This window comes from Grampus griseus (assembly GCF_964374135.1).
Source record: "Grampus griseus genome assembly, chromosome: 1".
NCBI classification, from domain to species: domain Eukaryota; kingdom Metazoa; phylum Chordata; class Mammalia; order Artiodactyla; family Delphinidae; genus Grampus; species Grampus griseus.
This window is the reverse complement of record NC_139017.1, coordinates 33,404,648-33,431,555: the sequence shown is the minus strand read 5'-3', so window position 1 is coordinate 33,431,555 and position 26,908 is coordinate 33,404,648. Positions and strand designations below refer to the sequence as shown.

General features: G+C 46.8%; 1 protein-coding gene across 1 annotated transcript in view; it reads right to left on the bottom strand.

Moving 5' to 3' along the window:
• Positions 1–2,343: 2,343 nt before the first annotated feature.
• LOC309820656 (antizyme inhibitor 1-like) overlaps positions 2,344–26,908 on the bottom strand; it is a gene marked incomplete at both ends in the record, with an annotated part of 140,105 nt that continues 115,540 nt past the window's right edge. Inside the window, 1 exon segment of the mRNA XM_082651562.1 lies at positions 2,344–2,400. Coding sequence (XP_082507688.1) covers positions 2,344–2,400 — 57 coding nt within the window.

Sequence of the window (26,908 nt, the reverse complement as noted above, 5' to 3'; positions counted from 1 at the left end):
GAAAGTCACTTAACTCCCCTGTGTCTCGTTGGTTAAATGTGGACAATAATCGTACCTACCTCATAGTAATGATGAGAAGTAACATGAGTCAGGTAAGGTGCTTAGAATGTTGCTGGCACTTAGAGAGCTATGTAAGGTTTTTAAAACTAATAGCACTGGAAGATGATTAACAGGAGAGAAGGCCTGTTGAGTGCTGAGTGCCCAACTCCTCTCTGAATCCCAGGAGCCTGGTACATGTCACTGAATGAACGAACTTATAACAACCATAGGAAAAGACCACCAGAGATCAGTTAATCTACCCCCATTTGCACCATACAGGATGTCCACCAAAAGCAGGTAGGTAAAATTCCACCATGACCGGCACCGTCAAAAAACACCTGTTGCTAGTCTAACATCTAACAACTCAGTCTAAGGCAAGAGAGAGAAAGACATACAGATCACAGGACATGCAAACATGCAGAATAAACACTGGCATCCGAAGGACAAAGTCCCTGGGTGGGATGTAAATGTGGAGTGACTGAGAATTAAATGAAATACTATCTTCCTCTACTTCATGACTCCTAGGAGTAAACTCCCAGTCCCCAATAAGCATCAATCAGGGTAAAGGTAGCCCAGGACAGAACACAGATCCTTTTGCTCTACACAAAAAGATCAGAAATAAAGTCATGGAGGGGTGGGGGGGGAGGGAAATCTTGGTCAATCTCTTCTATCCACTGAAGACCTGTCCCCAAAAGTAATCATTCACTCAAGAATGACACCAGAAAGAGGAGGGTTGCAGCAGCAATTCCGGAGGGAAAAACGAGAGAGATGCTTCCCAGTTGGGTGGATTCTCCATGGTTTATAGAGCTCCTCTTCTCAGGGAAGCTCAGGGTGTGAATCAGAACCCAGTGCTTTCTGCCCAGGCTCTCAGTAAACTAGGTGTACTTCGTGGGGGGATGGGGAGGGCGGGCTCCAAGTGAACCAGCTGTAGCCTCAGTGAGGTTCCGCGCAGCCTAGGGCTGATCGGTGAGATCAATCGGGTCTGACCTCAGGGAACTACCTCGGAGGGTCAAGCCCCTCTTTGGCGGGAGCAGCGATAGATCCGTTCCCGCGGGACCACCAACCCGGTCCCCACGCCCCCTCGGCTCCTCCCTGGCCACCAGCCGGGCTGACGCCGTGCTCCCCCATCCCGCCCGCCGGGTACTCACTCCCACTCCTTGCGCCGCGCCTGCGGGGTGCTCTGCATCTTGTGCGCCTCGTGGGCCTTGATGATGTCGCGCTGCTCGATAAGACCCCCGCGCCGCCGCTTCATCACCTCGGGGCTCACCGGGAGGAAGGGGCTGGAGCCGCCCTCCCAGCCTGGGCCCTCGCCCTCCTGCACCGGGAAGAAGTTGTCGAAGCCGGCGGCGGAGGCGCGCGGGGAGGCCGGCAGCATGCCCGCCTCGTCCGAGGCTTCGGCCTCGAGCAGGGCGCACTGCTGGGGCCGCCATGCCTCCTCCTCGGGCAGGGCCAGGACGTGGCGGTGGCGGCGGCGGCCCTCGGCCCCGGGCTCAGGGCTCCCGCCCGCAGCCGGGCAGAGGGCGGGCTCCAGCAGCCTGCGGCCGGGGCTCAGTCCACGCATGTCGGGCACCATCACAGAACATTGCTCTGCGCGGGGAGGTGGGCGAGAGATAAGGGGTGGGAGGGCGGGGAGGGGAGGGGTGGGCACGAGGGAGATAGAGAAGAGAAAGAGGTTAATGACTTTGTCGTCCAGGGCAAGGCTTCCAGCCTGGCCCAGAAACTGGCACACAGTAGGAACTCAATAAATGATGGTTGAACTCAGGAGCATGCACTGTGGACCAGGCTGTGCGCCAGGTGCTGGGTGTCTACAGTCAAACAACGTAGACTTGATTTGTGCCCCATGAACTTCAGTCTAGCGCAGAGGACAGACGTTGAAGACATAACTGTATGCAACTGTGATGAATGTCTCAGGGTGCTGCTATCAGGAGAGGAGAATGCCAAAGGCTGTCCTTCTCAGCCCCTATCTCGACAGCTACCTGGCTCTCCTGGCCCGTTGTGGTGAAAGAATGCCCCTAACCCTCTCCCCAGCTCCCCTGGGGAAGTCCTACCCACCACCTGCTGCCCTAACTCTCACACCCTCTCCCGCAGGACTGCCACAGGCAGGCTGTTCGGGAGAACTGGGTCCCGTACATGGGCTCCTTCCTCCTTTCCTTATGCTCATTCGCGCAGGATCTGGGGAGCATGTGTGGAATCAGGTGCCTCGGCGGGCTCCCTTGAGCCTCATTCTCCTCTTCCATGCCAAGGAGGATGTGGCCGGATCTGCCGCTGAAAGATGCGCTCATTCAATCAACATTAACCGAGGGCTCACCACGTGCCAGCCGCTGGGCACGCCAAGATGAGCTGGATGTAGTCCACATCCTCCTTGTGGGAGAAAGAGGAAGAACGTGAATTTGACCACACAACGCCATGTGCTAGGATTGATTGCTATGTGAGCGCATAGGAGGGGCCCCCCAGTCCCCTCCTGAAGGCTTTGTGTAGGAAGGGACCCTCAGTCTGGGTTTACGCAGAGCTTGCCCGGCGAGGAAAGGGAGAGGATTACAGGCAAAGGGGAGAGCATGCGCAGAGAGGATTTAGGGAAACTGAAGGATTCAGAAAGAGTTCCCATAGCAAGTCTGAGGTCTGGGGGCCAGTCCTGACTTGAGAGAACCTGAACTGAGCACCTTTTCCAGATCTCTACCGACTGTCTCCCTCCCAGCCAAGAGCCCAACACCTGAATTCCCAGCCTCCTCCCATCCATGTTCCAAACCACGCCCCTAGTTCCAAACCACACCCCATCCATGTTCCAAACCACGCCCCTAGTGACACAAGTGGCACACACATGCCCCCTCGGCTCCAAGAAGTACCATTTGCTCTAGACGCTGGGAGGAGCCCTGGCGTCCAAATCACTGGTACAGGGCTTAGTGAGCACCCACTGCGAACTGAGGGCTATGCTGGGCCCCCAGGGGAGGCATCTTCCCAGAATGCTGCCCTCCAGACCCCGCCCCACCTTCCCCAGTCTGGACTGCCTATCAAATCGCAAGTCACAAAAACAAAGAATATTAAAATGGGCAGGAATCTTAATGGTTGAGCCATATCATTTTACAGGTGAGGGAACTGAGGTCCAAAGAGGTAGACAGTCTTGCCCAGGGTCACACTTAGCAATAAAAGTCAGAGCTGGAAGGGGGCTCAGGTTTCAAATTTAGCTCATAGTTTTTCCACCGTATTGATCACACTGCTTCTACCCCAAGAAGCAGAATCCCTAGATGCCTCTCCAGGCCCCTCCTCATCACACTAAGGAAGCAGGTAGAAAAGAAAAAAGGAAGGATGATCTTGGCGCGTAGGTGATCAAGCCTGACGCGAACATTAAATAGACTCTGACCTCCCTGGAGAGAGGGTGGGAGATAACTTCTTTATTTGTCTCCTCCCGCATTTCTAGCACCTGGACTGGTCGTCCCAGCCCTACCAGCAAACATCTTGGGAATACTGGGCTGGAGGCCCTGGGAATGTGCTGGTCGGCGCTAGATACTCAGTCACCAAGCTGGGTCAAGAGGACAGGGCCAGGGGAGGTAAAGGGTCCAGGATAAGCTTGGTAGGGAGGAGAGAAGGAGAAAATAATTTCCAACCCTGCACGCAGTTGGGTGGGTCCCTAGAAAGAGTGATTCATGTTCCTCACGTTGTCATTCTGTCTCAACTCTGCTTGATGGATTTTAAATTTATCCTTCATTCCTACAATGTTTAAATGTCTCTCCTCCACCACACACACGCACGCACCCCTCCCGGGCTACTCCCACTCGCTCCGCAAGCTTCAGCACCGCCAGAAACCCAAGCAGTCTCGGGTTCTGCGGCCTGCAGCCTCCTCTTCCTCATGTCGCCCTATGGCAGAGGCTCCTGGGCCACCCTCCCGGCTCCCACCAGGCCACCAGGACCTGGCTCCTTGTCTACGCTTCCTGGCCCACCCTCTCCCTCCTTCCTGGATTTCCCCTTCCCAGACGCTCTGCCAAGTTGAATCACATCTTTGCCAAAATTACAGCAGCAATAATATGCACCACAGCGCTCCCGCTTCAACTGAATCAATTTTACAAATATCAAAACATGAAATTATCTCATCTTTCCTTTAAGAATTCCTGTTAAACAACCCTTCTATTATTGATATAAATGTTCATCAGGGGAATCTGTCGCTCCCACTGCCTGCCAAGCTGGCCAGTCCCCAGGTCTGGCTATCATCAAGCTGAGAAAACATCTTTCATCTCAGGCAATTTAGACAAGACAGAGTCTACATCTTCCAGGGAAGGACATTTGAATCTACTCTATACTTAGATTTCCCCCAACCCCCCAATTCTGGCATTCCTTGAGTTCCTTGAGATCAGGGATTTTGTCTTATCTTTCTATATCCAGCCCCTAGTACTGAGTTCAACACATAGTAGATTGCTGTGGTGGTCATTGGTACTGTTGGCCCAAGAGTCTGGTTATCCCCTTCCTGGGCACGTAATAGGATGCACTTCCGGCCCCCTAGGGTTGAGCAGGGTCAAGTGACCGTGCTGCCCAGTGAGTTGTGAGTGGAGTATGCACGTCACTTCAGGGCTAAGCACTTAAAGCCAGTGAGAAATCTCTAGATCTAGAGGGACAGGCAAATTTTGTTTGTAAAGGACCAGATAGTAAATATTTTAGACTTCGCAGGCTATGCAATCTTTGTTGCAAATACTCAGATTCTGCTGTTGTAGCCTGAAAGCAACCAGACAATGTGTAAATCAATGTTTGACTGTGTTCTGATAAAACTTGACTTGTAAACTTTGCCCTTTCAAGTGCACCTCTTGGACACCATCATTGTCACTCAGTCTGTGCCCATAGGAGCAGGTTCTACAGAGCAGCAGGCAAAAAGAGAGGATGGAGATCCACAAAACAGAATGAAGGGTGGACACACCAAGTAAGAAGCTTCCTGAGGGCAAAGTTGCTGTCCTGTGGGCCCCAGTCCGAGTCCCTAGGGGAAGGAAAACAGGTCCCGCTGCTCTGAGATACTGACCTAAGAATGAGCTCATGAAAGCCCCGAGGGCACCTGTCTTATTCCCCTAACGTTGCTTTCCACTTACCTCTCTTCTTTTTCTTTGTTGCTTTTTTTTTGGCTAATGCACAGGGGACGGGATCTTAAATTATAGGGGTCCTGAGGAGGAAGAGGGCTTAGTGACACATTTGCAATCCAGCAGCTCCATTAAAAACTCTTCCTTTGCTTGCCAGGCCACATGGGGTAGCAGGGTAAGGGCTCTCCTTTCCACCCCTAGCCCAAGTACCCTGCACTGCCAAAGATGCTAGAGCCAGTAGTCACACTCCAGCCTGCCTCTGAAACCTTCTCCCCTCTCTCCCCTCAGAGCCGAAGTCGAGATCTTCCTCCACAAAGGAACATTATGTCCTTTGCACCATCTTTCCCTTTATATCCTATCAAGAGTTTTAATTTTATTCATCTATTTTTGATTGCTTTAGTAATAATGGCCCAGGCATCCCCTTGGCTCTCAAGCCCAGCAGGTGAGTCTGCCATGTTGAAGACATGCATCTTCCTCTCACTGGGTTCATGCCCATCCCACTCTCACCCCTCACTTTCTAATTCTTCCAGAACATGTGCATCTTCCAGCCACCTTCTGAGAAATGGATACACTAGGAAGTCAACAAGGTCACAATGTTCTTATGAATGTACTGCCTTTATACCCTGAAAGTTTTGAGTTCAGCAAGGAGGAAGAAATCACCATGGAATACACCACCAAGCAGCATGGGTTGGGAGATGGTGAACAGAAATGGGACTGATAGGCAGTAAAAGGTGAGTGGTGGGCACACATATGTGCCTGAGCTGGACCTGACATATCCCAGCCCTGTGCCCTTTGTCTGCCCTGGGCAGGAAGAGGACAGAAAGGTCCCCATCCCAACTGTAAGAAATGAACAATCCCAAGAGGAGAACACTTTTCAATATAAGATACTACACAATTGAGATACCGTTCTGAGTTCTTGTCTAAAAATGATGCTCTACAGAAGAGAACTGACACAATTAATGGGCTTCCTGCCCAGTGAAAGAAAAGGCAAGGAATAACTCTACTCTTCCTCTTCACCCACCTGCTCAGAGAGGAACATTCCTGGTATAGAGATAAATATTCATCTAGGGATTCTTATCTGAGCCAGCCTGCTACCTGACTACAAAGGAGGAGTAAAAGCTGGGTTAGTTCATTTGCTGTAACCTCCCAAGGTTGTGGTTCTCAGGCTTTAGTGAACCTCAGAATCATCTCCATTGCTGGTTTTACAACAGAAGATTCCTGGGACCTCCCTCCAGAGATTCTCATGCAATAGGTCTTGGGTGGGCTCAGGAATCTGCAATTTTAATAAGCACCACTCTATCCCCTTCACCCCCAGGAATCACGTCTTGAGAAACAGTGTCCTAAAAGCAGCCTATAGTCCTGAGAGGTTGTGCTGAGTTGGTAAGAAGTAATGAATTAGGAGGTTAAAAGGCCCCGTAGGTAGGACAGTGTTCCTTTCACCCATTTTCAATCTACATCATGAAGTGAAGGGACCAAAAAACATCCAAGATGAGTTCCTTGACCCACCCACACTCCCTGCAAAACTCCATTCTCCCCTCCACTGGCGTCAGTTTTTGCCCCTCCCACATCCCTCTCCATATGTCTGTGTTGTTATGGTGACTGTTCAAGGATGGGCTAATGTCCAACAGCATTTGACAGCTGGTGCATTTTGAACGGAAACCAAGACCCAAGGAAAACACACGACTTCAAACATGGAGTGATCGCTACGTCTGCTGCACTGAAGGAGGCAAAAGAGCCTCGATTTGGTGTCAGCAGCTCGGGGCTCCGGGTATAGTTCTGCCATTTGCGAGTCAAGCAAGCTTTCTAGGTCAGTTTCCTCTCCCAAACAATGATAATAATAATCATTATATAATTTATGTTACATTATACAACAGTTAATAATAAATATTTTCTGTAATTATATAATATATTGTCATGGATAATAATATAACCTGTCTTACAGAAGTCTGTGGTGAGAATCAAATAAGATAGCCCCTGGGAAAGAACTTGGAGATGGGAATTATGTAAATATGGAGCGAAGAAGAGAGTCTAGGAGTCAGCATGCTGAAATCAAGCTGCCTGCGTATGAATCCCAGCTCCCCTCTGACCAAATGAATTCCTGGGCAAATGACATAGTCTTTCATTTCCTCATTTTTAAAGCGTCACTAAGAGTAGATACTTCATAAGGTTGTTTTGGGAACTGAATATATAAACACGTAGAACAGTACCTGGTAGCAACGCCCAATAAATGTTAGCTCTCATTTTTCATTATGCAAATGACATTTTATTAGGGTAAGTAATGCTAGTAACAACGCCAAAATGTCTGTGGTTTAATACAGTAAAGGTTTCTTTCTCTCTCATGTCATAGTCTAATAATGCAAGTTGGCCTAGAAGATGAAAAAGAGGGACTCTGCTCCATGATGTCATTCTGGGACCCAGATTTATTTCATTCAGGGGCTCTGTCATCCCCTAAGGATGGCATTTTTTTATTAAAGGGCTGGAAAGTAAATATTTTAGGCTTGGCAGGTCGTGAGTTTCAGCTGCGGATACTCACTGCTGCTTTTGTAGTGTAAAAGCAGCCATAGATGAGACATAGGCAAATGAATGTGGCTGTTTCAATAAAACTTTATTTACAAAAACAGGCAGCTAACACCTGAGCCTAGAGCCTCAGAGTCCTCCACTAGACTTTTTCTCTCCAGCCTGGAGACAAAGAAAAAGAAAAAGAAAAAGCACTTGGGGGACATTGCGAAAGGTCTTGAGGCCAGACCTGGAAGCGATGGATAGCACTTCTCCCCTCTTGCATTAGCCAGAACTGTCTCCTGGCCCTCCTCAGCCGAAGAACAGCAGAAATGCTGTCTACCTGAGTGCCAAGGACAGGGAGGAGAAAACAGTATTGATCGTCTGCGTCACACTATTGCTACTTGCATCGTGATATAACCACACAAGCGAATCGAAATGCAAATGCTCACAAATATGTGAAATACATGGAATACTGGCCAATCCAATGAAGTATTAATCAATTGCTGAAAATTAGCCACATCGTAATGTGCACAGAGAGAGATAAACAGATATATTTTACACAAAAGGAAAAGGAGAAACCCTAAGTGGTGTGACAATCAATTCACCAAAGGATCCTGATGATTCCAAAAACAAGACCTCAACAGTGCCGAGTGTTGGTGGGTCCTAATCAATTATGCAGCAGGCTAATAGCACAGACACATCTATCTTTACAGTCCTTTGATGAATGACCACCCCCCTCACACACACGCTGGCCTTCAAGCTACATAAAGGCAGAGGCCACAACGACTTTATCCACCGCTGTATCCCTAGCACCCAGCGCTGTAAGCATTCAATAAACATTTATAAAAGGAAGGAACAGGGGTGCGGGGAGAGGAGGGAAGGAACGTAGGGAGAAAGAAAGACACTCCGCAATTTCCCATACCATAATTTTGCTATTGTGGTAAATTAGTCCCCTTAAAGATCCGGCTTCTGCAGAGATCCTTACAACTACATTTGAGTGGGTAGGAGTGGGTTTAAGGGGCTTTTGCTTGCAACTTTCCAATCTGCTTGAATATTCGCCTTTACTGTTCTGCTTTAAGAACTGCTTACAATCTCTACAGGACCTGCCTGACTTGGAGAAGGGAAGGGAGATGCTTTAACATGGGAGGGGAGACTTAATACACCCCTGTGCAGAAATACCTATAGATTCATTCAACAAACATTTATTGAGCACCTACTATGTGTTGGGGAGTGATAAAGGCACTGAAAATTCTTTACGGTACCACAGAAAGAATCCAGAAAGAAACCCAAGGGGTGAGGCCCGGTACAGGCACTTTTTTTTTCTTACTTTTTTTTTTAAACACAACTACTTTGGAATGTAGACCAAAAATTACTTCCACAGGAGTATCTTGAAATTCCTTGAGCATGTGTGACTTTTCCAGGGTTTGTTACTTCTGTCACTCCTTCTACTTCCCTAAGGCACCCAGACGTAAACAGACAGACAAAGCTAAAAAGGAATGCATACGTTTTCTGAAGATTTTAAGGGAAGTAGAAGTCTAAGGACAGAATACTGTTCTTTGGATAGGATCTGGAAGGAGTCAGTTATGATGACAGCTGGAAAGAAAGCAAATGCCACAACCCCTTGGACTTGCAGAAACAGAGTTGAGATGCCACAGTTGTCTAGCCTGGGATAGAGAAGGGCTGGGGGGCTTCCAGGAGACCACACGTATTCCCTGAAAGATATGTGGCCAAACCACTGCAGCATCAGGCTTGGACAGCTGAATCCAAAGTGCTGCAAAAACTCCAGTACCCTTGTTTCCGTCAAATACTTGTCAAGTGTCAATTCCAGGAGCACTGTGGGTCTCCAACTAGCGCCTAATAATAATCCCTCCTGCCCACAGAGACCAAGGCGACTTGAGCTGATTTGCCTGGAAGCTGTCTTGTAAAGTGGAGTAAGTTACTGCCACAGCAGAGTTTGGGGTGGGAGTCAGCACTATTTGTGCAGCCAAACGGCATCTCTTCTCTGAGCAGGATTCCAATTCCGTTACAGGCTCTCAGAGGCACTAGCCCAGGAGCAGCCCCTCACTCTGCGGATTTAAGCAGGGAGCATGGTTTGCACTGAGAGAGCCGGTCTGAATCACCACCCACCCAGAGAGATAAGGGCAGAGCTCCGAGTCTGCGTTCAAGGCTTCCACAGTGTGGCCCCAGGAAGAAGGACAGGCCTACAGCCCTCAAGGCCTTGCATCTTGGCCCGCTGTGAGCCCCTGTGGTGGTGGCTGTCCCTTCCAGATGCTGAGCTCTGCCCCATCTGTCTGCCAGTGCTGGCCCCTCCCAGGGGTCAGGCCCCCCGACGTCAGACCTGTCTCAGAACCCAGCCTTTGTCCGGCCACCCACTCAGCTGTGGTCAGACACATGGGAAGTGACAGTGAAGCCTGCCAGCAAGTGCAAAGTCATGGCTTCTGAGCTGGATGCTTAGGCGCTGACGGAAACAGAAGGATGAACTGATGCCTTCCAAGCGTATCTGGCCTCTGAGAGCTTTGACACTTTCCTTCATCCCACCTTCATCTCTGCACTCTCTGCACTGTTCATTTATGCTTTTTTCCTTCCGGTCACTTACTGTATATTTTGCCACGTAATTATTAATAATGATATTATAATTAACTTGTTTTTTAAGCCAAAGAATTCACTGAGAACAAAATTTGCATTTCCAGGGATAACATGACGTGAAGGATTTTATGCTCAATACACACACACAATGCACAATGTCGGCAAAACCAGGTGTGCAGCTCAGACTGGTGGCCCCTGGAGCTGTGCACTAGGACACAGGGCACTTGTGAGATTAGACCAACAATTACAGCCACGCTGAAAGTGCCTGCACACCGGCAACAAGCTAAAAAGAAAAACTGTAGTGGGCATTACGGTTAATCTTCCAGATCCTTCCATGCCCCACCCTCATGCAGTCTCTATTCAACCTGGGCAATGGGCTCCAGCACCAGGGTGGGTTCTAGTTAGTCTATGCCAGTCAAGGTAACCCTAACCCTTTGCCAGTGACTAGTTAAGGGTAAGGCACGTGACTCACTTAAGGCCAATGAAGGAAGAAGACAAGGTTACTGGGGCTGTGGAGAGAATTCTCCCGGCTTTTAAGGAAAGCTTTTAAGGGAATTGCCTCTGGACAGTGTCCTACACAGACGTGAACCATGGAACTGCCGCCACCACCTCACTGCCAACCTGAGGACAAAGCTGCCACATGGAGGAGGGCAGGCCACAGGAATGGAGTCACCAGATTCTGTCAGCCTGGAAGCCATCCACCTCTAGGCCACTAGCAAGATGAGGCATCACAGCTCCTGCCTGATGGCTGCAGCCCATGCAGCTGAGTTAGATTTTCTGTCACTTGCATTCTAAAGCTTACTAACTGTAGAAGCCCCGTAACCACCCGTACAATGATAAGATGTTAACTGTTCCACGAGCCTGCAAGACCACTGAATTGTTTTGGTCACAGCAGGGCGAAAGTCACCTCATGCTCCTCTACATGTTTTCTGGTTGTAGTTTATCTTTTATACATAGACACTGGGACTTCAGTCGTGCATAAAATTCTTGAGAGTGAGATTCTAATTCTAAGATTCCCTGGTATAATGGGGAAATGACTCAACTTAAACTGAATAAAGTTAAATTCAACTGAGCAAGCAGTAAGTTTTAGGTGGGGAAGGGAACTGAATTACATGGAAAGGACTTATTGCAATTAAGTGTAGTATAAAAATATTTAGTGGTCCTAGCAGACACTGTCATCATTATAATCATCAATAAATACAGTGGTTAATATTTATTGGATTTTTATTTTATTTATTTATTTTATTTTATCTTATGCTAGATACTGTATTAAGGGCCATTCATGCAATAGATCCTTTAAGATTTCATTTAATTTTTGTGAGAAAACTGAGACTTCAAAGGGTTACGTAATACCGTAAGGTTAGGGTTACATAGTCATTAAATGGTACGGCCTCTAACACATGTCTGACTGACTGCAAATGCCCTGCCGTCATCCACTGCATTGCCCTGGCTCTAATGACAGTAATAATACAACAGTAATAATGTTTTATGACAATAACTTTCACTTATTGAACACTTATGCAGAGCCAGAAATGCATGTTTATTACCCGCCCTATAAGGTAAGAATTATTACTATTCTCATTTAATAATGGAAACTCACCCAAGGTCACATCACTAGTGAACACTGAATCTGGACTTCAATATCAGATTCCTCCCCCAGTGTCCCTCTGGGAAGCTGTACTTTGCAAGTGCAGCAGACCTCAAATGGTCCTATCCCCAGGCCATCTGCATGTTTCGGTGACTGCATGTACATGTATGTGTAGTGGGTTGTTAAGTTCATGCACGTTTGTGCCAGATTCTCCCTGGCCCCTCACCCGGGTCTGGCTCTATGTCTACACAAGACTGTGCAGAAGAAGCAGAGCTATGGGCAGTGGCACTTTCTAAATAAGCACAGCATGGCACGGGGGCAGAGCACACTCTTGGCAGAAATGTCCCAGGCCTCCCCAGGCAGCACCAGGCAGGATCATCACAGAGCAGGCTCTGGGACTGCCCAGAGGTGCGGAAAAGAGGGAGTGAGTCATCAGTTGTGATCGTGTCATCACCTGACAAAAATCAAGTAACAGCTCTGCTCTGGGATGAAACAAGGAAAAAATGGACAAAATGAGTCTTGGGACCTTTCCACCTCCTTTCCTGGTCCCTAGGCTCTCTCTTGCCACCTTATAACCCCATCCTCCGGCTGCCAGGGTCCTTATACTGCCCTTTGGCTGTTGCCAAATTCCTGTCTTCACCATAATTTTGTCCAAAAAAATCCACTATGATTATGGCAACCTTACTTTTCAATCCAAAAATTAAAACTGGTCTGAAAAAAAAGATTTTTTTTTACTTGAAAAATTATGTATAAGAAACATCTCATATAGTTACCTATACTGGAAAAAATATAATTATACAAAATTGGGAAGCACCAGAAAGGCTGGACCATCTAGGCATCAGATACATGCTCCAAGATAGTCTATCCTGCCTTTCTTCTACCTCTTTTTCCCACCTTAAACTTGAGTTCCCCCAGCAGCAGGCTCTTAGAGGCAAAATGAAAATCACTTAAATACATTAGCACATTCTAAGGTGCCAGTGTTGCAGGGAGCTGGGCTGCATGACAGCCAGTCAGTGATAACAGGAGGTGAGGCAAGAAGAGGGGCCTCTGCTAGTCGTGTGTAAGAAAGACTTGATGCTGTAGAAACGTGGCACTGCCCCTTCCATCCAATGCACATTTTCCAAACATTTTAGTCTGATATTTTTATACAGTTCTCCGGTATAAAAATCAGTGCCATTTTCTCTGGGACTAGCTGAATTCTAGACAATACAGAAGTTCCATGGCAAGAAGCCCTCCCTTATCATACAAATTATAAATTCCCTCTTTTTGAGCCAGGCACCATGCTGAAGGCTTTACGAGCCTTCTAGTTATTGCAACAATCTTTTTTTTTTTTTTTAATGAACTGAGTCATTCATTCATCCATCCAATCATTTATTTCTTCCACACATGTATAATGAGCACCTAGTACGTGCCAAACATTGGGCTAGGCATCAGGGATAAAAACAGACCAGTAAATAGATTCTGACACAAAACTATGATAAGTGCTTACATGAGAAAAAGAATAACATGCTTTGGGAGTCCACAGAGGGCAGTGGGGAGTCAGGGAGGCTGCTTGGAGGACAGGATATTTATTTAAGCTGGGAACTGTACCTTAGGTAAGAGACGGCCATGTGCAGGGTGGGGAGAGTTGGGGTGGGCTGCAATTTAAATAGCCTGGTCAGGGTAGGCCTTCTGGGAGAGGTGACATTTGAGCAAACTTGAAGGAAGGAAAAGAGTGAGCAATTCAGATCTCTGAAAAGACAGAAAAGGCAGTGCAAAGGCCCTAAAGAGGGAGCAGGCCTAGAACACTCCAGGAGCAGGAAGGAGACCAGTGTGGCTAGAGCAGGAATACAGCAAGAGATAAACTGAGAGAGGTAACATGGAGGGACTTTGTTTTTGCTCTGAGTGAAATGGGAAGCATCAGAGGGTCTTAAGCAGAGCTATGATACTATCCTACTTGGCTGGTATTGAGAACAGGCTCTGGAGAGCAGGGGAAGAGACTAGGAGCCTATACTAGTTAGAAGCTGTTAGAGCAATAATACTGTAAGTGTGCCTGCTTCCTCTCTGGAACCCTGGGCAGAGACAGTAGAAGTTCCCTGATCAACAGGAGCTCAACGTGCCACAAGGAAAAGCAGAGGCAAGGCAGGACTGAGGAGAGGCAGAGGGAGGGCCTGGGATGGCCCCAGCCCACCCCTAAAGCTCGTGTGTCCTCCAAGTGGTGCAGGAGAATCTCTGAAGATTTCCCATCTTCAGCACACACTCCTGCCCACAGAGAGGAGCGGGGGAATCTTGCCACTGTCCTGAAGGGGCCTCAAGGTTCGGGCAAGGAAGAGACAGGAGACTAGAGGCATGGCAGGGCACGCAGAGGCTCCAACAGCTAATGCAGTGACACCAGTGCCCGCCCACCGGAGGACACCTACACTCCAGTCACAGCCAGTTTGCAGCCAGCCCCGCAGGCCACATGCCCTACACCAATGTCAGGCCATGTAAGCTCCGGGAAAGAAGGGGTAGGAGACAGAATATTAGTTAACTGTATATTTAATCAAAAGAATGATAAATCTTGAGCTAACTAGAAAATCTCTGGCTAGAACCAAGGAAAAACATGACTTTGAAAAATTCAAGTTGCTCTCCATTAAAGTGACTGGGGATTCAGAAATCAAACAAGGTTCTAGAAATAATGCAAACCATTTCTGAGTTTTGTGGCTGTGCAAATTCAAATCTGTGTCACAATGGACCCTTGAAAAGAGCACTGAGATATAGCATAGAAATACTGTACATACAATTCTGTATTATTTATCCAGATCATCTGTACAATTCACCCTTTGGACTAGTTAGAGCTGAAATTCATCAGTGAAGGTTTTCAATGTTCAAGGTCATGTCTTAGGACCCCACCTGTAATTTGTGCAGTCTTAATGTGGGTTACCATGGCATTGATTGTCTTAGCTTCATCCTAGGCAATGAGATCCATAAAATCTTGATTTGTGCTGATTCTATTTTTACTTTTTTTTTTCAGTTTTTTAAAAAGACTTTTTAGAGCAGTTTTAGGTTCAAAGCAAAATTGAGAGGAAGGCACAGAGAGTTCCTATATACCTCCTGCCCTCACACATGCACAGCCTCCCCCATTGTCAACATTCCCCACCAGAGCGGTACATTTGTTACTACTGATGAACCTACAATGACGCATCATTATCACCCAAAGTCCAGAGTTTACATTAGGATTTATTCTAGTTGTCCTGCATTCTATAGGTTTGGACAAAATGTATAATGACAGGTATGCAGCATTATAGTATCATAAGAGTATTTTCGCTGCCTTAAAAGTCCTCTGGGCTCTGCCTATTCATCCCTTCTTACCCTTTTGACCGCTGGCAACCATGGATCTTTTTACTGTCGCCATAGTTTTGCCTTTTCCAGAATGTCATATAGTTGGAATCATATAGTAGGTAGTCTTTTCAGATTGGCTTCTTTCACTTAGTAACATGCATTTAAGCTTCCTCCATGCCTCTTCATGCTTTGACAGTTCATTTCTTTCTAGTACTGAATAATACCCCATTGTCTGATGTTCCAGTTTATCCATTCACCCACAGTAGGACATCCTGCTTCCGAGTTTTGGCAATTACGAATAAAGCTGCTAGAAACTTCTGTGTGCAGGTTTCTATATGGAGATAAGTCTTCAGCTCCTTTGGGTAAATACCAGTGAGCATGACGGTTGGCTCATAGAGTATGTTTAGTTTTGCAAGAAACTGCCAAACTATCTTCCAGAGTGGCTGCACCATTTTGTATTCCTATCAGCAGCGAATAAGAGTTCCTGTTGCGGGCTTCCCTGGTGGCACAGTGGTTGAAAGTCCGCCTGCCGATGCAGGGCACACGGGTTCGTGCCCCGGACCGGGGGGATCCCACGTGCCGCGGAGCGGCTGGGCGCGTGAGCCATGGCCGCTGAGCCTGCGCTCCGCAATGGGAGGGACCACAATAATGAGAGGCCCGCGTACCGCAAAAAAAAAAAAAAAAAAGAGTTCGTATTGCTCCACATCCTCGTCAGCATTTGGTGTTGTCAGTGTTCTGGATTTTGGCCATTCTAATAGGAATGGAGTGTTATCTCGTTTTATATTTTTCCTGTTTTTAGTAGTAAATTCTTCACCAGTGAAAATCCTCTAGCATACCACCACGTGGGAAACATTGTCCTGGTCGAGATGCAGGCTCTACCTAAAGCGATTGTCATCCAGGGTTTTAATGTTGAACATGAGACAGAGGACATTAAGGATTACCCAAGATACCCTCCCAGTCATCACTTGAGACGGCCCTAAATATTCCCTGCACAGTCACTCAGCCTATATTTGAACACCTGTATTGATAGGGATCTCATTGCCTCCAAGGCAACTCTTCCAATTTTAGACAGCTCTATTAGGATGTTCTCTCTTATTCTGAGCTGAAATCGATGTGCAACACAGAAATCAATAAACTGTGAGGAAGAGTAATTCATTCATCTCTACCCAATGCTGACAATCTAGAAAAGGAGGATATAACCAGCGATCAAAACTGAAGAGAAGCCAAAAATCAATGTGTCTACTGTTGGAAGAGCTCTCCACTAAAATAATTCAGAATTTTCTCAATGGACTCAGAGGACAAGATTTTTCAGTTGCTTCTTTTTTCTTTTTCCACCTCTTTTTCTTTAAAAATACGTCTCTTTGATCTTTCTTCCCAGTGAAAAGCTAATTGTAACTTTCCTAAAAGCCATTACTTTTTGATTCAGGATATTGCAGGAAGAGTCAGCTCCCACAACTTCAGAAGGGCGGAAAGGTCACAATATGAGGACAAATCTTTAAGAGGTTTTGGATGTGGGCTGAGGGGGCTCACTGAAGGATCCAGGTTCACCTAGAATCTGCAGAGGAGGTTCTCCTAATATGTATGTCCTCTTGGTGTAAACAGAATTTCTGAAGTGCTGTTTTTGCACAGCAGGACCATGGGAAGGGGAGGAAGGGATTCGTTTCTAGTTGGTTCTCCATTGCTTTCTGCCCTTTGATCAAGCTAAAAGGCTGATTTTTAAAGATGGGGCTACAGATTTCAAAGAGGTACTTGGTTTTGCGCGATGAAGTGAAACCCCTTAGAAACATACTAGAGTAGGTCCAGCAGTGCTGCTAAGACATTTTCCTGAAAATGAGACAGAATGAAAAGCTGACACAGTGAAAGGTGATCCAGGTGGGGCGTGGGGGAGGCACAGAGGTGCTGGTGCTCCAGGAGCCCCAGTCTCCTTCAGCGAGGTCTGTGGAGAGAAGGCACTCTCGAAGCCGCCTGGCTCCAGCTGCCAGGAGGGTTTCCTCCAGCATTTACTTTTGCTTTGAATCACCTTTTACTGGCCTTTTATCTTCGCCTTCCTCTATTCCTAGCTTTGTCATTTACCAGCTTAATGTCATTGAGCAAGTCAGCAGCCTCTTTTGGCCTCAGTTTTCTCATCTGTAAAATGGAGATAATTGTCCTGGCCTCCAATATATGAGGATTAAATAAGATAAAATGTGAGAAAGCACTTTCTAAGCTATTAAGCTTATGGAGGAAAATGTTGTTGTTGTTGTTATCACCTAATTTAAAGTTTTAGCACACCTTTGTCCTATTTTTCAGGAAATAGGGAGGAAAAGAATAGCTGTTCCTCACCCTCCAAAGACTCCATGAGAAATGGGAATTAAGCTGCCCTCTGTCAGCTGAAGCATCCGGGTAGGGCCTGTGGTCTTCACAGATGTTGAGATGCCAGCAGTTTCATTTTACAACTGACCTCAGAATAGACAGAGGTCAAGAATCAGCCCGCTGCAGGAATCCTGTGGTCCATGGAGCCTTCCAGAAGCCGGGGGTTGACACAACAATGGAAAATTGAGTGCCAGAGCAGGGATAGAAGGAAGAGGCAGCTCCGCTGAGACATGTACCAGCTTGAAAAGGTGGCATTAGTACATTAGCATCAGACTGGCTAATTGATTTGTTCCTCTTACAGAAGCATCTGTCTCTGCAAAAATGAGGTGGCCACCAGCTCTGGCACGGTTGCTAGGAGAGCATCCAGGATCTCCAAGGTTACTTTCTGCCCCAGCCAATGGGATGAGGGCTTTGGGGGAATCAGGAGGGCGCCCATGGGAATTGCCTACAGGACAAGAGGAGCAAGGACTGACCTCATGCTCAGGTCTTCACATGGAGGTCGCAGGGCTGAGGAGCCAGGCAGGGGGAAAAGAGGACGAGGAGAAGGTAGAGGGAGGGGTGCCAGGTCTTAAAAGCTGGATTCTAAGCATCACAGGTGTGGTCCATTCAAAAGCTTCTCTCACTGTCCTCCCTCCTCCTAGAGCCTTCCTAGTGGACTCAAGAGGAGACCAAGTCACTTGGCCCAGGCCGGAGGCTGGTCTGCTTAGGGGTCCAAGGCAGAGTCCTAACCACTATTTATTCCAGTGAGATTCAATAAGAGGAGAGGATTTGATAATGTAAGCCCTGCTGGGAGCTTGCGGCGGGGGCGTGGGGGTTAGTTGATGCTCCTGCTTCTTTCAGAGACATTCTGAGAACTCCAGCAAGTCCCTGTGCTTTTTCATTATGCAGTCTATTTGGTCAGCTCTATAATTCCCTCATCTTAAAACAGAAAGCCTGTCTATCTTCAGGGCTCTGAACTACCCTAGAAGTCCCAGCCAGTCATTCGCTAGGTTGACTACAGATATTTTCCAACCAGGCTGCAGGCTGACCAGATATGTTCTACTCCTGAAATAAAGAGACTCCAGTCTTCTCCTGATGCCCAGAAAATAAATTAGTTAGTGAAAAGAATTTCCTCAATATTAAGATTTCTCCCCTGTAATTGTTTTCTTAAACTCTTGAGATCTGGTACCTCTTGTCTATGTAAGAATGTGTAGGTGATTTTATCTGTTTTAGCATAAACTATTTATTTGGAGTTAAACAGGCCTTTGTTTCTTTGTTAATTTGCAAAGAGTACCGTGACTTTGCAGATGCCCCACCATCTGGACAAGTTATGAGAACATAAGTTCTACCTTTTGACCACAAGCAAAAGGAATCGTGAGGAAGGTGCCTTAACTGCAGCCGTAGTTACCCACCATCATCAAAGTCATCAAAGGTATCAAAGCCGCAATTTTTAAAAATATATACCATCTAGCCAGCCTAGCTGATGACCTCGCTTCCCACTTCACTGAAGAAAAAGGAATGATCAGAAGACAACTCCCCATGGTGGGATGAATTGGAAGATTGGGATTGACATATATACACTAATATGTATAAAATAGATAACTAATAAGAACCTGCTGTATAAAAATAAATAAATAATTTTTTTAAAAAAGACAACTCCACAAACTCCCATAACCATATCTGCCCACCTACCATTTGGTGTGTCTTCCTGAACCCAGCATGCTTCTAGCTAAAGTCCACTCTTCCTTGACACAAGCTCTTATCTCCCTCTCCTACTCAAGGACCATGCTCCAGTCATTCTTTCTCTTCTATAATACATCAACAATTTTTCACTCTCTGTTGTACTATTCCCATCAACATACAAACATAGTGCTATTTCTCTCACCTTATAAAAAATACTCTCTTCACCAGCTGTTGCCCCATTTCTTTGCTTCCCTCTTCAGCAAACTTCAAAAGAGCTGTATACTGACTGCCTTAGTTCCTCTCCTCCCACCCTTTCTTATACCATCTGTAATCAAACATTTCTCTTTGTGGCTTTTGTTAAGGTCACCAATGACCTCCACGTTGCTAAATCCAATGATCAATTCTTCTTGGCATACTCGATGTGGTAGCCAACTCCCATGACGTCCCCGTCCTCCTGGCATTCACACCTTGTGTAATCTCCTGCCCATTGCGCCATGTTTGGTCTGTGTGACCAAGAGCATCCAGAGGTGATGGTATGACATTCCAAAATTAGGTTATAAAAGGCTGTGACTACCACCGTGGATGCTCTCTTGCTTGATCTCTCTCTCTTTCTCCCTTGGATCACTTGCTCTGCGAGAAGCTGCTGCCATGTCATGAGGCCACTCAGACAGCCTACAGAAAAGCCCACATGGTGAGGAAATGAGTTGTCTGGCCAACAACCAGTGAGGAACTGAGGACTGCTAAGAACTGTAAGAGTGAGTCTGGAGTAGGATTCTCCAGCCCCAGCTGAGCCTTGAGATGACTGCAGCCCCAGCTAACTGCTTGATGGTAACCTGGCAAGAGATCTTGAGTCAGAACCACTCAGCTTAGCCACTCCTAGACCCTCAGAAACTTTATGAGATAATAAACATGTGTTCTTTTAAGCTACTAAGTTTTGGAGTGATCTGTTACACAATAGATAACTACTATGCTTGACCCATCACATTATTTGACACAGTTGATCACTCCTTCCACCTTGAAACCCTTTCTTCCTTTGGCTCCCATTACAGCACACTCCGTTGGTTTTCCTTCTACCTCATGAATCATTTCCCCTCAACTTCCTCTGTTGGTTCTTTTAAAGTTGGAGGCCCTAAAGCTTGGTCCTTGGTCCTCTTCTCTTGTATGTCTACACTCTCCCCCTTGGGGACCTCATCCAGTCTTTAATGGTGTTAATTATTACCATCTATATATTGTCAACTCCCAAATTTATATCTCAGCCCAGATCTCTCTCCCAAACTTCTAATGAATGTAGCCGGCTGTTTACATGACTTCTCCACTTGGATATTTAATACACAGCTCAAATTCAACATGACCAAATGTGAACTCATAATTTTTCCCATCCAAACCTGTTCCACATTCTTCTGAACTGATAGCAGTTCCATCCTCCTAGTTACTCAGTCTGTCCTTAATTCCTATCTTCCTCTTAGTCCTCACATCCAATCATCAGTGATTTCTACTGACTCTACCTTCCAGAATATAAGAAGACCTAGTTGCTTCTCACCAACCACTCCTACCACCGTGGTTCAAGCCACCATCATCTCTCACCTGGACACAGCAGTAACCTTCTAACTGGTCTCCTTGTTTGCATCCTTGCCTCTCTCAGTCAACTTTGGACACGGTAGCCAGCGTGCAGTGCAATCCTCTTAAATAAGCAGATCACACCATTCCTCTCTGCTCAATATCCTGCAATGCATCCTCCTTTCACTTAGGGTAAAAGCCAAAGCCCCACCCCCACCAATGGCAGCAAAGCCCTACACAGTCTGGTTTCCCTGTTACTCCCTGACTTCATCTCCTTCTCTTCTCCCTTTACTCTGTTCTCGCCACACTGGCCTCTGTGCTGTTCTTGCAACACGCCAGGCGCAGCCCCACAGCATTTGCACTTACTGTTTCTTCTGCAAGGAATGCTCTTCCCCTAAACATCATCATGACTAAGTTCCTCATCTTCTTCTTCAAGTCTGTGTTCAAACACCACCTTGTCAATAAGAGGCCTGTCTTGGCCATCTTATTTAATATACACACTGCCCCCCACCCAGCACTCCCAAGCTCCCTGATCCTACTTTCGGGTTTTTTTTTTTTTCCACAGCACTTAACATCTTTTTACACACTAGAAACTTTATTCATTTATGTTAGTTTACTGTCTATCTTCCCTTGCTAAAATTTAAACTACCAAAGGGCCAGTATCTTTGCTGTTTTATTCACTGATATGCCCTAAGCCCTTAGGGCAGCATCTGACACCCAGTCAACACTAAAAAAAAAAATATCTGTTGAACGAATGAATAACTATTATCTATAATTATGATAAAAATCCTCACAAGATTTTTTTAATCTACATTTCACAAATGATGGAACCAAGGAAAAGGGAATTAACACTTAGTCTTACTATGTGCCACGCTCTCTATATACATTATCTTAGATATTCCTCCCGTGTTCCAAGGCTCAGAGAAGTTAAGTTGCTTCCTAAAGTCACATAAGTGGTGATAAGCCAACCCCGATTTGAACCCAGGTCAGGCTGGCACTAAAGGCCCGAAGGATGCCCCTAGCGCTCTTCCCTCTCTTCCACTAAACACCCACCACACGCTGGACTGGTCAGGGATCTGCAGTCACCTGAGACAACAGTCTTTGGCCCAGAGAATCCACTGCATCACACCCTCATGGCATCCCTAAGGGTCCTGTCTGGAGACCAGCAGCCAATCTCTACCTTTCCTCCTGTCCCCAGGTACAGGCATCCAGCCCACCAGTGACACGTGGTGACGGACAGTCACACAAACAGCACCAGCCCCTCAAACCCATAAGCCCAGGATGAGGTTCTTGGTATTCACCTTTTGAATGTTGCAAACATTTTTGCAAATATTTGAAATATCGGGGTTTTCTAAGCCTTTGAGGCCAGATGAGTACACATTGGTCCATGACTTCTCACTGCCTCCATCAGGAAAGAACACCAGCTCTTCCGTCAGTCCCATCCTCAAAGCCTTGAAGACACTGCCAACTGATGGTAATAATTAACAGTATATTGGCTCCTGCAACATGCTAGACACTCCTGAATGCTTTACGTAAATTACACCTCATTGAATCCTCACAGCACTATAAGGGAGGTGCAATTATTAACCCCATTTTACAGATGAGAAAAACTGAGGCACAGAGAGGTTCAGTAGCATTCCTGAAGTACCATAAGTGGTAAGTAATTGAGCCAGGATTTAAGCCCAGGCAGCCTACCCCCACATCCTGTGTTTAACTGATGCACCACACTTCAGCATGGAAGCATGTGGAACGTGTAAACAATACCTAGGGCTGTTTAAGGCTCCAGCACTCCACAGAGCAATTCCATTCATAGTCACAGACAACACTGAGATTGGTAAACAAACTGACATTGTATCTTCCAATATAGCTACCCACAGTTAACTTCCTTATCACTTCACAGACCCCATTTTTACCTTCCTAAAGAACCAACCCTGCATTTTCCACTAGATCAGTCATCTATTACTCATTGCTAACTGTAACATTTTTAAATTGCCAACATCACACAGTATCTTCATTCTAAGCTTTCTCAGCCTGCTCCCCATCTCAGCCTCTCACGCCGCTGTCTTTTCTTTTTCCAGCTACCCGTTAATTAAGGGCAGCCTCCCTTCTCCCCAAGGGCCACAATTTCACATTTGCTGCCAATGACAGTATTGCTCTGTCTTGTTCCTAAAGCACTCTCTTTGGGGGGGCTCATTAATCATTGACCACACACATTTCTACCTGCCTCACTTTTTTTCTTCTTTTTAAAACACTGATTGTTTGATCTTTAGGATTGCATAAATTTCCACTCACCAGATGTTGGTCAGACATCCACTCTGTGCCTGCATATAGTGGTGACATCTCTGAAATATCTCTCTTGGGAAAAGCTGATTTAACCAAGTAGTGAAAGCAACTTTAATCCTTTGAAGAATTCTGCAAAGGAGAGAAAGATCTCTGTGGGCTAGAGGAAACCAGGAAGGCTTCATGGAGGAGGTGAGGTTTGAGCTGTTCTTGAAGGATGGATAGGATTTGGCCAAAGAGATTCTTATATGTAAAGGTGAGGAGGTTGAAGTTAGGAAGGCTTAGTCTAGTATCAGGGAAAAGATTCCAGTTGGAGAAACATGGGAGATAAGATTGGATGAAACCCGAAAAGGCTTTAATGCTGCCTGAAAAGTCCCTGAGATTATATTCTGGAAGCACCAAACTGCCTGTGTTTTGCACTTTCTCTGCTAATCTGCCGTAGAATTCTCTTAAGAAGAATAATCGCTGCTTATCGTCCCAGGGTCAAAAAGAGGCCAATAAGAGGCTCTCCATCATTTACTCAGCCCCTGGACCAGGAGATACCTGTCCCTCCACTAGACACACAAACACACTCGCACGCATGCACGCGCGCGCGCACACACACACACACACACACACACACACACACACAAAGAAATGCGAAGAGCTGAGCAGATTCCTGGGCTATGGTACTTTCTGACAGACAAATTCAGCAGCTTTCTGTTCCACCCACGAGTCAGACTCAGTCTGCACCAATAGTTCAGCCAGTGCCTGATGTTCCATACGCTAGCAGTTTACCGCACACCCTCCTCCAGGATACAGTTTGGCTCCCAGACCATCTGCCTCAGCCCTCAGCCCCCAGCCCCAGCCCCTACCTGTGTCCTGACCGCTGCGGGGCATTTCCAAATGCCAGTGGTGAACAGCTTGGTTCACCCCTAGCTAAGCTTAGGGATCGCCATGTAGGGATCTTTAGGCAGGGTCTCCAGGGTCTTTTCAGTTTCCATCTACATGGTGATTCCCTAAGCTTAGTTAGTTCTCACATTGTGACCAGCCCTTGTTTCACCCCATGTGCATCCCAGACCCAGGTTAGGTGGGAATAAACCCACCCTGCTTTGCCATTCCAACACTGCCTTCCTCCACCTCTCCCTACAAAGAGACAGACAGCCTTTTGAAGAAGGTCAGTGCCAGCTCCCAGCCGCAAACCTCCAACCTCTCCCATCCCCGTGCTTTGCCCTTGGCCACCAGCCCTGCCCCCAAGTAGAAAGAGCCAGTGGAACGGGGGCGAGGCTGCAAAGGAGAGAACAGAATGCGAAGCTTGTAGAAACTGTCATCCCTGACAACATGTCTTGGTGTTTTTTTTCATTGTGGTAAAATACACATAACACAAAATTCACCATTTTAAAGTTTACAATTCAGTAGTATTTAGTACATTTATAACGCTGTGCAACCAACAGCGCGATCTAATTCAGAACTTTTTCATCACTCCAAAGGAAACTCTGGACCCGTTGAGCAGTCTCTGAACAATCCCCCTCCACCCCACTACACCCCCCCCCGAGCCCCTGGCAACCACTACTTGGCTTTCTCTCTCTATGGATTTTTTTTTTAATTTTTTTTAAATTTATTTTTGGCTGTGTTGGGTCTTCGTTGCTGCATGCGGGCTTTCTCTAGTTGCAGTGAGCGGGGGCTACTCTTCCTTGCGGTGCGCGGGCTTCTCACTGCGGTGGCTTCTCACTGCGGTGGCTTCTCTTGTTGCGGAGCACGGGCTCTAGGCACGTGGGCTCAGTAGTTGTGGCGCACGGGCTTAGTTGCTCCGCGGCATGTGGGATCTTCCCGGACCGGGGCTCGAACCCGTGTCCCCTGCATTGACAGGCAGATTCTTAACCTCTGTGCCACCAGGGAAGCCCCTCTCTCTGTGGATTTGCCTATTCTGGGTATATCATATAAACACAATATGTGTCCTTTTGTCTTTGGCTTTCCTGATGATGTTTTGAATCCACCCTAATGCGTGTTGAGGACCCTGAGGGTCTAGGCTCTAACGACAAGAAGAACAGGGTCTTGTCTAGTGGACCCATGACACCAACCATATAGAGCCTTGGGAAACATGGTCCACCTGCCTCTGCACATAGAAGGTGAGCACCCTCACCTCAAGGAGAGCCAGGCCCACCTACCCAGTCAAGGCCCTGTGAGGCCCCAAGAGATCTAAATCAGAGGCGAAAGCCAAAGCTTCCCCGAGCAACCCAAACAAAGGGCTTCAGCTTAAAGGAAAGACAGGAAGGCAAAGGAAAGCCTGGGATGGTCAAGGAAGGCTTCATGGAAGAGGCAGCACTGACTCTGGTCCTGAAAAGGTGGTCAGGACAGAGACAGCATTTAACTGCCATTTATATTCGGACACCCAAATGTCTACTTCCACCTTTGACTTCACCCCGGAACTCCCGGCTCCTGCAACGAGCTGCCCAGATGGCATCTCCACTTGGGGGTCTGACAGGCTTCTCCAGATGAAAAGTCTTCACTCCCCTGCTCTCTACCCCCTGCTCGGTTTTCCTGTCAGTGTCTCTCGTCTCAGTAAATGGCACCACCAGTCACCCAGTTACTCCAGTACAAAACACTGGGAACCACTTTTGACTTCTCCCTTTCCCTAAAACCCCACATTCACTCCATCAACAAATTGTATTGACTCCACATGCAAAATACATGTGGAATCTACCATTTCTCACCAACAGCACTGCTGCTCAGCTGTACCAAGCCACCATCATCTCTCACCTGTACCACAGCAACTGTCTCCCAACTTATCCCTCGACCGCCACGTGCCCCATTAAGAGCCTACTTCTCAGAAGCAGTCAGCCTGATTCTAACACAATGTAGGTCACATTACATCAATCCCCAGCTCAAAACCCTCCGATGACTCATCACATTTAGAATGAAATCCATAACCCTGTCTGTTACTTACAAGCCTACCATGATTTCTCCCTGACTTCTCCCTCCATTCCCACCCCTCTGCCTTCATGCATTGTACTCCAGCTTCCCTGTCCTCCTTGCTCTTCCTGGAATATCTCCTGTCTCAGGACCTTTGCACTTGCTGTTCCCTCTGCCTAAAACACTCTTCCCCACGATATTCACATGGCTTGCTCCTCACTTCAGGTCTTTTTCACATGTCACTTCCCACAGCACAGAAAGACCTTCCATGACCACCTAAGCTAAATAGAAATCCTCTCACTCCACATTTTAATTCTTATAAAGTTTGATTTTTCATAGAACTAATCATTAACTTGTCAAAAAAATTATATATATACACACACATGTATGTTTTCATGAAATTAATCATAACTTGGCAAAAATAAATACACACAAATAGTATGTATACATATATATGTATATATACACACACATACAGGCATGTGTCTTCCTCGCTAGACTATAAACTCCACAAGGAGTTTACCTTATTTACCACCATATCTTCAATTCACAGAATAGTGTGTGGCATATAATAGAATCTTATTAAATTTTTTTTTGGAAAAAAATGAACAAATGGGGGAAAATTGGGTGTGTCAGGGCCACAAAGAGACCATTTCTGCTAAAAGCGGAAGTCAGGGAATGGTAGGAAATAGTCCTCCTCTTCAAACTCCTTATGTCACCTGCCCCTCCCAGCTTACTGACCTCTCACCTTTCATCATGTCCGGGTCCCTTGCCCATCTCCCCACCCCCATACACTCAGCCCCCAGAGCCACTGCTTCCTGTTCTCCAGATAGCCATGCTCTTGTACCCCTCTGGATTGCATACTGTCCCTCGGCTTTCATTTCCCTTCACCTTCCAAGCTGGCCCTGGGATACGAGCAATCTTCGTGACACCCTGGGAAGAGCTGGCTGATCCCCGGCTCTGGCCCCAGCGTCTTGCACAGAGCGCTGTTAGCACAGATCACACTGCACTGTAATCATCGGTTTACATCGGTTTACATCGTTTATCTCCCATATTAGACAGTGAGCCCAAGGTAAGGGACCCTGGTTTTACATTTACA